The sequence below is a fragment of the Dunckerocampus dactyliophorus genome, chromosome 2 (assembly GCF_027744805.1).
Source record: "Dunckerocampus dactyliophorus isolate RoL2022-P2 chromosome 2, RoL_Ddac_1.1, whole genome shotgun sequence".
Taxonomy (NCBI): Eukaryota; Metazoa; Chordata; class Actinopteri; order Syngnathiformes; family Syngnathidae; genus Dunckerocampus; species Dunckerocampus dactyliophorus.
This window is the reverse complement of record NC_072820.1, coordinates 6,174,159-6,188,837: the sequence shown is the minus strand read 5'-3', so window position 1 is coordinate 6,188,837 and position 14,679 is coordinate 6,174,159. Positions and strand designations below refer to the sequence as shown.

Below are 14,679 nucleotides of genomic sequence, written 5' to 3'. Positions count from 1 at the left end.
GATGGCAAAGTCGAAACACATTGCAACAAAAGCCTCATTAGTAGAAAGCAGTAAGATACCTTTGGTCCGAGTACAGATAGATTGTGACCAACTTTTTGGTGACCTCTGATATAAATCAATATTTCTACATTTAAATGTTATACAAAATATATCATTCAGAAAAAAATCATCCCTCTGTGCAACGATTGAAACAAGAAACGTATTACTTATAGTGTTTAAGTGACATGTGCCTGCACTCCTGATTCTGAAGGCCCCGGGCAGATTACACTGACACAGCAACACATAGAAGCTGAAATCTGATTGGACAAAAACATCTAACATACACGTACACGTACTGGAAGAAGTGCAGCCAAGAAACATGCTACAAAATGAAGACAATAGACTGTTAGGAATAAATTAATACAATTGCATGGAACAAATACTACAAAGGTCAGTGCTTCTGATAGTGTTAACAGAAAGCTTTTTCTCTATAAAAAGACATGACACGCTAGGAATCAGATCTGCCCTTCAACAACACTAATTAGAAGGAATGCGTTGGGAGCAAAAAAAGGTCACAACAGCGACAAACCCAGTGAATCCATTCGGAGCTGACCCTCCAAGGCACACTCGTGAAATTAGACTGTCACTATCTGGTCTCAGTGTACAGATGCACAAAAACACTTTCAAACATGGCGGGTTGACAAAAACCCACCGCTGGATCTTCCTTTTGTTTTGCTCGGAACTGCGAAGAAGAAAAAGGGTGTTAACAAATAGCAAAACCAAATAAAGTTATTCATTAACACCTGTGACTTAAGGGCACGGCGCAGGAAGGGTGCATGATGGCATATCCTGCAACCTTTGCCCATCAACATTCTTTCTTCTCAAAGGAGCAGCAGAGGAAGAAGGAGAACAGCATTCTCAAAAGCTAAGAGCAGGAAGCTTATATATATACTGTATATATACTGCATAGAAAAAAATATCCTTCAGGTAGGTCATTCTTAAGTGCATAGCGCGCGTGTGTGTGTGTGTGTGTGTGTGTGTGTGTACATGTACGTATGCCTTTGTTAATATAGGTCAGTCAGCTCTTTCCGTGTACCCACAGCTACACTTTTACCTTTGTTATATTTTAAAAAAAGACTAAAATGGATTAAACAGCTTCTCTATCAATTCTAAGAGGAAAATGCTGCAATACAAACTATTGTCCGCAGGCCATGTGTTTTTTTAAACCTTTAACACTGAATCTGTAGCCCGAAAATGCAACACAATGCAATTTTTTGAGAAGTTATCGCAATGGTTTCTGTAGCGAGAGACTCTGTGCTTTCGAGCGATATACGGGCCATTACGGTAATCACAGTGATCACCTTAGTAATCATGAGTAATCACCATTTGCAGCTATATGTGAAATATGCCCATTTTTACTGTATTTTATAAATGACAGGACACAATTACATATGCATTTGTATGTATTCAGAGCTCCGGATGATCTGAACATTTAACTCAAGCTAAAAGATGGCACACAATGTGCCTAAGACTAGTCTCTTTAATGGTAGCACAACCTTTGAAACACACTTTAACCGTGCTATTATGAGTCATGAAGAATTGCGCTCAAAGAAATCAAGTAATTTAAGTTTCAGAGCATAATTAAATGGATAGAATTGTGCTTCCGCAGTGAGAGTTACGTTAGGGATTGTTAAGAATATCCACTTATTGTTTTTCGGTGTGTTTGTGTTTATTTAGACCACACATACGCTCATAATTAAGACATAATTGTGATTTTTCGGAGTGTCCATGAATGCATATCGCAGCCGTCTCGTGACAATGAGGATGTGTCGTTCCGAGGTAGACTAGAGACGTGTTTTGTGAGTGGGAGATACATATATGGTGTTGGAATTGCACTACCGTTGATGTGTTCAGGTCAGAATAATGTTATAAAAGAGGGTTAGACTTTGTGTGACGTGTGGGGACACTACACTACACTCCCGTCTGCCGTCATGACGGAGGTATGGCTTGACATGATGCGCATGCGTTAATCATGCTCAACATTTGAACATAATTAATGAAATAAATGAGTTACGCCCTTTGTTAACGGCCTATTTTTGACAGCCTTAATTTATATTCCTATTTATGGTCATATTTATCTGTTCAGGTTTATGGGGTGCCCAATATAAACATTTTGAAATGATTTTCGTAGAGAAAATCCTGATATGGAGGATACATTGTGGAGCAATACAGCAGATCAAGATATATATATATACAGTATATACTGTATATATATATATATGTATATACTGTATATGTGTGTATATACACTATCTGCACTATCTATATATACTGTATATACATACAATATATGTTTTGTGTTATTATTGGTTGTTTCAACATTTCAGCTTTTTCTCATTGTGCCTTTTCCTGTATTTTTATCATTTTTGCTGTTTTTTAAATATTATTTTGTTTCTGAAGTGATGCAGTGACAAATGAGCTGGCCACAGATGGCCCCTGAGCTGCACTTTGGACAGCCCTGCACCCCGACTTTTGTGACTCTTGGTCCGGGTTGGGCTTGTGGCGTCGGCTTCATGAGCAAACCACAACTATTTGGCTTGTTGGCGCAGTGTAGTGCACTAGCGATGCAGACTGAGGGGCTGGTCGATGCGCTACAGCAGTCAGTCAGCCCTTAACGAGCGGCGGCGTCAAAAACTTTTTTGGAGGTGGAGTTTGTGCCTTTTGAGCAACGGGTTGGCGACCCCTGCCTTAGAGAGTCTCAAAAATATGGGTCGTCTTATATTTGGAGAGATTGATACAAACGAGTGTGATAGCTTTTCTTCCTGTCACTCACACATTTACATTCCTGATCAAAGTTTTAAGACCAGTTGAAAAATAGCGAGAATTTACATTTTGCACTGTTGGAGCGTAAGAAGGTTCTAAGCAGAGCTTCAAAATGCAAAAAGGAGACATGGGTGTGAGACAAAAAATCTTTTGAGAACACAATTTATTGCAAACAAGCATTAAGCATTAAATTAAATAGACTGTTCATCAGCTGATCAAAGGTTTATGATCACAGCCTTTGAGAGGAAAAATCTTGGCAAAAGTGTGGATTCAATGTCATTCTTTTGTCAGGTATTCTGTCGTGATCGCTTGATGATAAAGGCAAAGGCTTTCTTTGAACGTGGTCGGATTGTTGAGCTGAATAAGCAAGGCCTCTTGCAGCGCACCGTTGCTGCTGAGGTTGGACGCAGCATCTAATTCAAAGATCCTGAGGGTTATCGAACAAAAAAGCCAAGTGGTAGACCCCAGTAAATGTCACCTGCCCTAAGCCGGAGGATCCGTCAAGACAGGGGACGATCCTCTGCCCAAAAGAAGGTTTTTACTGGTGCCGAGAGCAATCCAATAACCATCAGACAGCATCTTTGAGAGAAGAGTTTTAAGTAGGGATGTCCGATATTGGCTTTTTTGCCGATAACCGATATGCCGATTTTGTCGAACTCTCAATTTCCGATTCCGATACCAACCGATACAGATATGTGTAACATCACATATCTTCTGTCATAAAATTAACACATTGTGGTGACCCACAATATTGTTTTAAATGTTTCTCTTGGAGATTAGTCAAGTATCTATCTAGCTATCTGTCTATCTGTGTGTCTGTCTATCTACCTAGCTATCTACCGACCGGCCGACCGTACTTCCGTTTACGGGTCATGAGGTTGCTGTAGTCACTTAGCTACTGCTAAAGAGCTGTTGCTTGTCGTTGAGTTGAGTGGAGAGTTAATTGATTGGTGCCACCTACCTCGACTGCTGTCTCATCGTGAATCCCATCTCCACTTTTGGTGACCCTCGACGTGGGTAAAAATGTTGACTGACAACAAAGACAATGAGACCGTGCCGGCGCCACTACAAGCCAACGAGTTAGCTAACGTCGGTGCTGTTTGCAGCACACCCACGCACGTGGTTTTAACATATCAAGCCCAGCTTCGACTGCGAGGAATGAGACAAAGAATTTCCACGTTTATGCTTTGATGACGGCAAGTGCGGGAGCCCATAGGCCTATACTGTATATACAGCAGTTTTCATTATAGGGGAATACCTGACACCGATATAAACCAATATTACATTTTTATGCCGGTATCGGGCAGTTTTAAGAACAAAAAATGTCTTCAAAGTGCTGACCTCCTTCAATGCCATGGAATTGCCCGTTTCGCATGAGATGCATGAGATGTAACCTTGACAGTCCTGATGGCTTCCAACATTACTGGCATGACAAGACGATCCCACCCGAGATGTTTTCCACATCATGATCTGGGGTGCGTTCTCCTTCAATGGAACAATGGAGCTTCAGGTTGTGCAGGGGTGTCAAACGGCGGAGTGGCTATGTGGAGATCTTGCAGGGGGAATCCCTCATGACTGAAGGCACCCGTCTGTGTGGTAATGAGTGGCTTTTTCAACAGGACAACGCTGCAGTTCACACTGGAATAACGGCACTCTTTTCGACCATCCTGCGTTTTCCACTGATCTAAATCCAGTTGAGAACTCTTTAAAATCCAACAGTGCAAAATGTAAATTCTTGCAGTGTTTCAACTGATTGGGAATGTATTTTGGTCATTTTGTCTTGAAGCAGGTCTTGTGAAAATACCATTTTTGAAGGCCCTTACGACCCTTGCTTGTATGTTGCACTGTAATGATATTTTTCCAATGGAATCGTAGGCATAAATGAAGAGAGACACTTTCAATTTCTTCAGTGATGGATGAATGAAGTATGTTTTTTTTCATTTGATGTTTTTTTCTGTGTTCTCACAGGCTGAAGAAATGTTCCAGTGGAGCTGCAGCATCATTGTGTTTCTCTCGTTTTGTCCAACCTCCATCAGAAAAGCAAACTGTGCGCCTGTATATGACACTGAGGGACAAAAAGGCTCGCAGAGACGCCTCCTGATCGAGGAAGATCTCGCCAACATTAACGGCACCGACACCCGAAGTAAGTCCGGAAAGTTGCAAATATTTGACAAGACGTGTCGAACTTTGAGCTGTATAACGTCAGGTTTACAAGAATCGTGTTTACTGCCTCTCTGCATTTACTGTTTTATGTTCTTCACTGTCATCACAGGTCTTACCAATGTAGACAACACGCCGAAGTCGATAGAATGGTCCTATTTGGCCGCCGGACTGGGCACAGCTCTCGCTATATCGCTGGTTATTGTGACGGCCGTCAAGTTCCGTGTCTTCCATCGCTTCCTGGCGAGCTACCGACACTCCCTGCTGGAGGAGGCTGACGGAGTCAGCCAGTACGGTCAAGAAGAGGTGACCTTTCCAAGCAGTGTGTCAGGGAGAATGGGAGCCCTGCGAGGGACCATCGGCACACTAGAGGAAGATGATGACGGCTTCATTGAAGATAATTACATCCAGACCAGTGAGAAAGACCGCGCCGCGAGAGAAGATGAGGAGGAGGAGGAGTATGGGATAGAGGACAGTGATGATGATCTGCAGTTCACAATAGGGTGAGATGGGTAAGCAGCTGGTCTATTTCATCCAAAGATGTTTTGACTAAAGTCACTTTTTTTGTACTTTTCTGTCTGTAGATGGATGTAAAGATACAGTGAGAATATTGTGCACGAACCAGCGGTTTGAAATACAGTCGTCCCCCGCAATATCGCGGTTCCATTATCGCTCCCTCGCTATATCAGCTTTTTTCAGAAATTAATTAATAAATGATTGCTGTTTCGTGGTAGGCTATAGTCTATTATTAGTTGAAGCATATTGAAAGACAAGTGATACAAAACGTTGATGGGACATTCCCTTACATTACATTACCTTAACACTGCATGAAGTCATGAAGTCAGCCATGGCATGTCCGACATGATCGAGTGAAAAGAAGTTCTTAAGTTTGGAAGACATAAATTCGAGGCTAACTGGTTAACTCGCTACTTTACTAGCGTGTCTGTCTCAAGTTTCTGCAGCGTACGAGTTGCGCAATGTGTTTTAAACAATAAATACCAGGAGTGCAAAGGTGACTATAGGAGTGTTATTTCATGTCTACATGGCTCTAATAGTGGTAAAACCCATATTTAAAAAGTCATAAGCAGATTCTCTATGCTCAAACTACGAAAATATTTTATTGTCACGGAAATTCATTGATGGCGGTCGGGTCTGGAACCAATTAACTGCTATAAACGAGGGACGACTGTATTGAACTTTTAGTTGAGATACTGAATTGTGGGTTTTTAGCAGCTGTCACTTGTAATCATCGAAAAAAACATTAAGAAACTATATAAAAAATACAGTTTTGAAATATTTCCCTCTGTTTCTATCTATAGCATATACAAGAGTTTCACTTTTTGAATTGAATTAACTTTAAACAAAATATTCTAGTTCTCATGAGATGCACTTATATATACTGTAGTACACAGGTCAGACAAAGGTTAAAACTGGGGAAAATGATGAAATATTAGAAACAGAAGCATAATAATATCAACAGTAACACATGAGGCTGGACTATGCAGTAATTTCACCGATGAACACACGGACAAAAGCTAGTGGGGGACCACCATCGAATGGCGAAAATAACACAAGTAATTGACAGGCCCATCAATGTTTATTTTTGACAGGTTGGCTCACTCCACCCCTCCGAAACCTCCTGCTAGATTGCCGATAACGTTCTCCTCCACTTTTGAATCAACATTTGCTGTAAAAGTGACTTGTAATTACAGTGGAATCTCTGTGTTGGCGAGCTTTCTGATTAACGTTGAAAATTTCAGACACAATTTTAGCTAGTTTTGCGTACATTTAGTGTACAATATTGTGCGCATCTTAATACATCGAGTGCAACTGTGCTCTTAATCTATTTTCATCACAAAACATCCTTGCTAGCAGCCTGTTAGCCTATTAGCATCACCCTTCTACTTGTGACACAGTTACGTCACAAGTCTCAAAAATGTTAACACAAAGACGTAAGCGTTGACGGCGAGATCAACGCGGTCACCACCTTCTTTTTTTTTTGCCATGACTTAAAACTTCAGTTCAGTCGTGTCTCTCACCGTCTTGATCAAAATGCTGGCAGCTGAAGCTTCCTTTGGCTCCATTTTGGGTCGTCAAAAGAAAAGCAGAGACTTGACGTGAGAATTACTACTTAATTCAAGAAAAAAAATCACATTGGCCCCCCCCCCCTTTTTATTTTTTAATAATTATCTATTTTTTGGGCCCCCTGGCAGTCAGGGGACCTTGGAATTGCCCTAACTTTTCCCCTTATACGGCACCCCTGGACAATAGCGCTCATCATAAATAAATGTCAAAATGTACATGTAATCTGTGTGATTGGTATTGGTATCGGCCGATTTCACTCATGGATGATTGGTATCAGAATCGGCAGCATAAAACCCTGATCGGAGCATCCCTATATAAAATGTATAAGTACTCACCTGTAATACGTGATGATGTACGATGGCTGTCGACATCTCAACGCTTGACAAAAAACATGATCAGTAAAGCACAAAGACATAAACGTGTAGAAATTGTGGGCTTTCTTACCTGCATTATCACATTTATTTGATAAATTAGGGATGACTTAGGGCGAATGAGATGTGTTTTTTGTGGCAAAAAACAGCCCATTTTCATTTTTACCAAAATAAATGCTGAGTTGCAAATGTGCAGGGTTTCACCGTACACATACAGGAAGCAGAAATGGAAGAAAATCATTTGGAAACGTGAGAGGAAATTCAATTTGCACTCTGTATGTCTTGCTGCACCCCACACAGAGGAGCAGACCACAAATCCCAAGCCCCAACGGACTGAGCCGCTATTATAACTTCTTCTTCTGCAAGTCTCCCGGGGAACTTGTCCATTCATGTCGGTGTTGAAGAGGAGCGTGGTTCACAAAATCCAGACACTAACCACATTGTCGGGACTCATCTCATGTTTCTCATTTATCCTCATTTAGCCAATGATTCATTCTACTGTGATCATGCTGAGAATCTTTTGTGAACTTGATTATTGTGTGGATGCAGGGAACCCAGTTATGTGAAATTACTTTGCTGGATCATGTCTTTTCTCACTCGATATTTTCTTTTACATTGATGTATTGGTATTTGCATGCAATGTATGGCACCTTAAGGGGCCAGGCGGGGACATTTAATATACGCACAGAAGTGGAATTTGAACACAAGACGCATACATTTGAAGTATAAATCAAACTCGACAGACGCAGGCCTGTACTCACACTGAGTGTGACAGTTTTATATATTAGCTAGGAACTTTCTCAATAAAAATACAGACATTAGTTTGCATACTGATGTTGCGTATTAATGAATGTACATGCAAAACATGAAAACATTGTCAGATCATTCTAGAGCTTTGCACACAACTGAGAACTTCAGTACTTGTATTGTATTGACTAACAAAATACTAAAGTAGTATTTGAATGTTAAATGATTACGTGTTACAGTGGACCCTCAGAATATAGATGGTTCAGCTGTGAATAACTCAGAAACTGACCTAATATTAAAAGAAAATTGTAAAAATATGACTCCTGGAACAATTAATTGTATTTCCGTTGTTTCCCGAGGGGAAAATGAACTCCAAGTCTGAACAAATCACCTTTTGGAGCAGTGTGCCACCTCCACTTGTCCACTTTATTGTATACAGACGCTTCAACCCTGTTAGATCAGGCTGGTTCTGCTGGAGGCGGTCTCTCTCCTTGCCTGGTTCAGCTGTCCTCCCGAAACACAGAACACACGCACAGACCCACGTCCCAGCCTCCTCGCACGAATTGCTCTCATCCTCCTGGTCTGCTCCCTTCTTCTCTTGAAGTAGACCAGCACACCGTACGCCGCCACAGCCAGAGCCATACCGAGTCCAGCGGCCATCAGCACCAGACCCGACACCAACATTTCCACACTGTCATCACCTTCGCCGCTGGCCTTGTTGATTGTGGTCACACAGAGAAGAACAGTCCCACACAGCATCACCGCCACGCCCACAACCAGAATCAGGGCCGGGTCGGCCTGTCCGCCACTCTTCAGCTGGTCGATTCGGCGCCGACTGTGCACGCAGTTCATGTCCTGGATGGCAGAGCTAAGAAGCTGCTTAAGCAGGACAGCCAGTGAGAGGAGGCATAGTGTGGTGCCCACCCCCAGGCGCCACTCGCTGGACATGCTGGTGGTGATGGTGGAAAGGAGACAGACACCACCCAGGCCCAGACCTAATATGAGGGCGACCGAAGCACAGTAACACATGAGGGAGTGGCGTGGCTCTCCGAACCACCACAGGTTGACCTGGTCCTCCATGGCACGCCTCTGGAGCAGGTCCAGGTAAAGGCTTGGAGGCTGAAAGTCGTGACGAGGCGGGTAGAAAAGCTGCAATTCAGGCATTGTGCTGATGCCAGACCATCCAGAACAACTTGTACAACAGCACTTTTGTGGTCGCTGAAGGAATTAAAAACAAAATCCAACGCATTTGTAAGAAGGTCAGCATTTAGTGAGACACTCACAGAGATGCATCCGTGCCGTCCATCCATCTGCATCCCATCCTGCAACACTGGCTTGGACCTCAGAGTAAATTATCTAGATGAATCAACAATAACAAATCCTTTTAGTTGCTCCAACAATTTTAATAAAATGTTCCATCTGGTAGGCAAACAAAACTCCAAATAGATGATTGATGAATTTGACTTCAGGCTCAGAGCAAGAAGAGAGTAACGGTCACAGTGACATTGTGGCGAGAGCCTGCATCATCGCAGAGACCATCGTGGCGTCAGAGGCTGACGACCCGTTCCCTCATCAGCTTCGGCATAAACGCCCCACCCTTCCTCCCTTGTCATCACACACGAACAGCATGAAAAAGACACAAAGTCACAATTGCAGCTTTAGATCGCAGTTTGGATGAAGACTGGCTGCACAATAATGGCACACAGAGCAGAACACTGACTGATGAACACAGTGGCCGCGCTGCTCAGGGGGGCTGGTGGTGTGTGAGTGTGAGGGCTGAATGATGTCAGCGGGTCAGAATAATGCTGATATTGTCATCCGGAGGATAGCGTCACTCTCGCAAACTCACACAGCTGGACCCCATGGATCGTGAATGTCATCAGAGGAATGATTGCAGGCTATTATCCTTTATTGCTTATTCTCCAGTGCTATAATGTGACCCGGTGCCACTCAACCTTTGTTCTGTGGGTGAAACTGTGACTGAATAATATTTCATAAAGACATACATCTGTCCATATAGTGTACCTCCAACCATAATCTGTACACTCCTATTTTTCATTTGCAAAGTAAATAAATAATGTCAGCTGTGCTATTATTCAACATGGAATGTGGTATCAAGATTCAACATTCATAGAGCATCGAAATTGTGTTTTTTTTCTCTCCATGGTCTCATTAAAATAGTATCAATAGGGAGGTGCGCATGCAGGGATTTTAAAATATAAAAGAGGGCATGTATAGTATACAGTATGCACAATCAGACGGGTTTTGTTAGCAATCAGGTCTGGGGAATATTTTAACACATGCACAACCAAGCTACCTCCATCCATTTTCCGAGAAATTAAACATTAGGTGACACCCAGCTCACAAGACGAGACCGTGCACGAGATCCAGCCGCTCTTTCAACAAAAACAAGACACAGAATATGTACATAATTTACACTGGGTTACAAACAAATATTTTTGGAAGTTGTCCGTGTTTTTTTCAACCGATTTAGGACCATTTTGCACTGCTGAATCCACAAATGACATCCATTTTTCTCAATCAGGTCAGGTTTTTATACTATCTTTTATGCGATCTTCTGGCTAAATTGATTACGGGACATTTTTGTGACTTCATCAGTTGGTTTTCGGTAATATTTCTCATCCAAAAAGGGTTTCAGGAGAAAAAAAAAAGATTGTTTTCTAACAGAACGTCTCAATTAAATGCGTCCCTTCTATCCCACAGGCACAGAAAGCACGGGTACTTGAAGCCAGAATTCACCATCTTCAGGTCGACACAAATAAGCCACTCATGCTGATCATAACAAATTTCCTCCAGCACATACTTCACTGCTTCATACTTCTCCTGAAGCAGAACACATTTCAGCGAACGCTTGCTACTGACAATGAACAGTCTCCAACCTCTGGGTTCATGCTGTGGCGCTCCAAGCTGAGCAATATCTGTCCAGTACACCACGTCCTTCTCTTCAAAGAAAAAACAGAGGAACTCTTGATGTCTGTTGCGGGAAAAGGTAATGCAGGTTATTTTCCTTCAATCTGGATGCCAATACCTCGGCAAAGGACTTTGACAAGTTGAGATTGTGAATCATTCAGCTTCTTTTGGGAAACAGGATGTGGAGCATCATCGTTAAGAACCACTTCTTTTTCTTCGTCATCTTCTGGAACACTTGAGGAATCTTTGACACTGATGTCAGGAAGTTCTCCAAAGACAGGTAGCGGAATTTCATGACAGTGAGCTACAGGGCGACGTGCTGACTCAAGATCAGGATGCTTGAGGCTGCTTCAGTTCTTTCGGTTGATCCCAGTCACATCAGTAGCACAGAAGTAGCAGTCGGTGACACGGTTTACCGGCTTCCTCCAAACCATGGGAATTCCGAGCTTCAGACAACTCTTCTTGCCTTTGGTCAAACGACGCTGATACTCGTGCATGACTTGCATACCATGTGTGGTCGCCAAGTTTAATACCAAAGTAAGCATGGCAACTTGCGACTAGATTCCTGTTAGGAACAATAGTGTGTTCATCGCAGATGTAGCACAATACGTCAGGCTTATTTTTGCAAGATCTTCAAGTCCTGGGGTGGGCAAACGTCCATACTGTATATAGGTGGTCATCAAACAGAACGACATACTTGCTCACGGTGCAACGAAACGAAAACACAACACATCCACAGCAACTACGACTACTAAGTGGGTGATAAACAACAACTAAGCGCTAAACATAACATGTAACTTAAAACTGTTATTTCCAAATGCCCGCAAGGCATGCTGGGTAGTCCAGCTGCAACAACAATATGAACTATGAACAATAAAACTTTGGCTATCAAGAGTATGTTAACTCCTCCTTGTTTACTTCTCTGGAGACCTCCTCAACATATTTTGGAGTCCAGCAAAAATGCGACAAACACGGCAAAATGTTGGGAGAAAGAGAACCACAAGATCCTCAGCATGCCTTGCGGCGGGAAAATATGAGTGTTTTTTTGGCATGGGTAATGTGCGTCAATATTTATTTGTAGGGCCACATGGTGCGGTAGGTAGGTGGTGTGAGTGGTGTGTGTTGACGTGTTGTGTTGTTCGGATCGCTTTTTTGTATCTGACTACTTTGGCGACTCAAGCGCACCACAATAGCACTGCAAGTCATGTCGCCGGCTACAGTTTCAATGTTAAACGTTTCAAAAAAAGAATTTGGAAATGCCCAGTGGGCCGGTTTAAGACGCTTGGCGGGCCTGATGTGGCCCGCGGGCCGCAGTTTGGTCACAATGGCAAAACCATCTTCCGGGCTGACGTTCTTTAATAACAAATGATTTGTTTTGTCTTCCTCTATAGCAGACTGAGTGTACATCGTAGCCCATACAAGGGTGATAGAAGCTGACAAATGTGCCATATTTATAAAAGCTCAGAAAATTACACAGACCTTTATGATAACAGAAATAATTAGGATAGGTTGAGAGAAATAAGAAAATGGGCAGAATATTACACATCAGTGGAAGAAATCGTCATGTTGATAGCAAAGAGGTGAAAAGCCAGGCATTCGTGACTCAAAACAGAAGTTGTACGTGAGCGTCTCTGCAGCACAATAAAAACAACAGGAAATGTTCGGACTGTACTTTGGCTTCAACAACATGAAAGCAACAATTATAGTTAACGACCGTGTGTTTCTGTCAGCACAGTGGAAATGCACGCGGTTAACACACCTTCCTCACAGACAGATAGTTTTGGTTCAAACCTCGGCCTCTGGAGTTTGCTCGTGTGGGTTTACTTCTCTGCTCTGGTGCTCTGTCGAAAACATGCATGTTACAATCATTTAAGATGCTAAATAGACCACACTTGTGAATGCTAGCGTGAATGGTTGTTTGTCTATGTGTGTGTCCTGTGATTGCCCAATCCAGTGTGCCCCATTTCATAATGTCTATGTCAGGGGTGTCCGGCACATTTTATATATATATAATATAATTTAACAAAAAAACCTAAGAAAAAATAAAAAAAATCAGCAGTCATTTTATGAGAATAAAGTCAAAATATTAAGAGAAAAAAGTTGTACTCTAATGAGAAAAAGTCTTAATTTCTACTAGAATAATGTTGTAATACTATGGGGGAAAATTACATAATTTTAGTAGCATAAAGTTGATATATTAAAGCAAAATGACATCATTAAAAAAGTCATAATAACAAACAAACAATAACAAACAACAATAATGTCATTTCTGGACATTTTGGGTCTGGAAAAAGTTATAATATTATGGGAATAACGTAAACATCTGGAAATAAAGTCAAAATTACATGGAAAAAAATGTACAAGAAGAAAGTTAAAATTGTTGAAAAAAAAAGCAACAGCAGAATGAAAAAAAAAACAGCTTTAATTTTTTTTAGAGTAAAGTAAAAATATTAAGAGAAAAAAGTTGCATTCACACGAGGAATAAAAGGCGCAATTTTATGAGAATAACATTTTAATATTATGAAGAAAATGACTTTATGTATAGAGTTGAAATGTTACAGAAAAAAAATATTTTTTCTAAAATTTGTAATATTATAACAAACAAACAAAATAGAGTTGTAACTTTTGGAAACTTAGATTGAGGAAAAACTTATAATATTATGGGAATTCACTGAAAATATTATGGGAATAAAGTCATAACAATACGCGAAGGAAAAGTTCTATTACTATGAAAGATGAAAGTGAAAATATTTGGAAAATCGAAAAATATAAAAAAGAGAGCAAAGACCGAAGTTTGCACTAATAATGCGCTCTTTCACCAAGTGTGTATGAAAAAACTGAAATTGTTTTTTTTCTAGAAATATATACATGTATAACTTGTTAGCGTAGCTGCAGGTGCTGGTTTACAAAAACATCATAGTGACCCTTGCTTCGTTTAATTTTCAGTATGTGGCCCTTGCCGGAAAAAGTTTGGACACCACTAGTCTGTATGGATGAAAATGTATTTATACTGTAATATACCGTATATGTAAAATTGTGTTTGCCATGGCCCCTGCACAAAAAGCGACTATTGTATTATCGCTGGCTGTGGATACAGATAGACGTGCAAAATGCAAGATGTTGGAAGATGTAGTTGCCATAAGCAACCAGCAGGGAGCAGCAAAGCATTTAATACCAATAATAGGCGCCAAGCAGCTCCAAGTTTGATGGCACACTGTTCAGCCAACCAGTGTTCTCCAAAGTTATTAATTTCATTTTTATTCCACTGTCATTCCACAACAACACAGCTCAAAATAGTTATCAAATGTACTCCAGCTGAGCTCAAAGGCATGAAAGTATGCAAACAAACTCACCCTAAATCGGCGGTTGGTCTTCAAAAGAGACCAGCTGAAATATTTTGCCATAAAAAAATTCAAGTAGTGGCTGACATTTGTCGCATCTGTGAATGAAATGAAGGCAATACTGGAAAAGCACAGCACATTACGCCATTATTAGGCAATTTGCATTATTGATGATTAGTTTTATTATTGAACAGTAACAGTGCTCTTGGTCAATACAAAATGCTAATAAACCTTAAACTTGA

The 14,679-nt window shown here is 41.2% G+C and overlaps 2 protein-coding genes across 2 annotated transcripts; one reads left to right on the top strand and one right to left on the bottom strand.

The window, feature by feature from the left end:
* Positions 1-858: 858 nt before the first annotated feature.
* LOC129177414 (leucine-rich repeat-containing protein 19-like) lies at positions 859-8,448 on the top strand. Its single transcript, XM_054768522.1, has 4 exons — positions 859-966; positions 4,771-4,945; positions 5,075-5,474; positions 7,719-8,448. The coding sequence occupies exons 2-3, from the start codon at positions 4,780-4,782 to the stop codon at positions 5,467-5,469; spliced, it is 561 nt and encodes a 186-aa protein (XP_054624497.1). The 5' UTR covers positions 859-966; positions 4,771-4,779; the 3' UTR covers positions 5,470-5,474; positions 7,719-8,448.
* tmem125b (transmembrane protein 125b) lies at positions 7,703-12,887 on the bottom strand. Its single transcript, XM_054768519.1, has 2 exons — positions 12,856-12,887; positions 7,703-9,770 (listed from the first exon to the last, which is right to left on the bottom strand). Exon 2 carries the CDS (start codon positions 9,327-9,329, stop codon positions 8,619-8,621), a length of 711 nt encoding a protein of 236 aa, XP_054624494.1. The 5' UTR covers positions 9,330-9,770; positions 12,856-12,887; the 3' UTR covers positions 7,703-8,618.
* Between the last annotated feature and the right edge of the window lie 1,792 nt (positions 12,888-14,679).

Bases quoted from the DNA above. Each gene is read 5' to 3' on its own strand.
- tmem125b (XM_054768519.1), bottom strand. From the start codon at position 9,329: ATGCCTGAATTGCAGCTTTTCTACCCGCCTCGTCACGACTTTCAGCCT.
- LOC129177414 (XM_054768522.1), top strand. From the start codon at position 4,780: ATGTTCCAGTGGAGCTGCAGCATCATTGTGTTTCTCTCGTTTTGTCCA. The intron at 4,946-5,074 runs GTAAGTCCGGAA...CTGTCATCACAG, and splicing joins TAACGGCACCGACACCCGAA to GTCTTACCAATGTAGACAAC.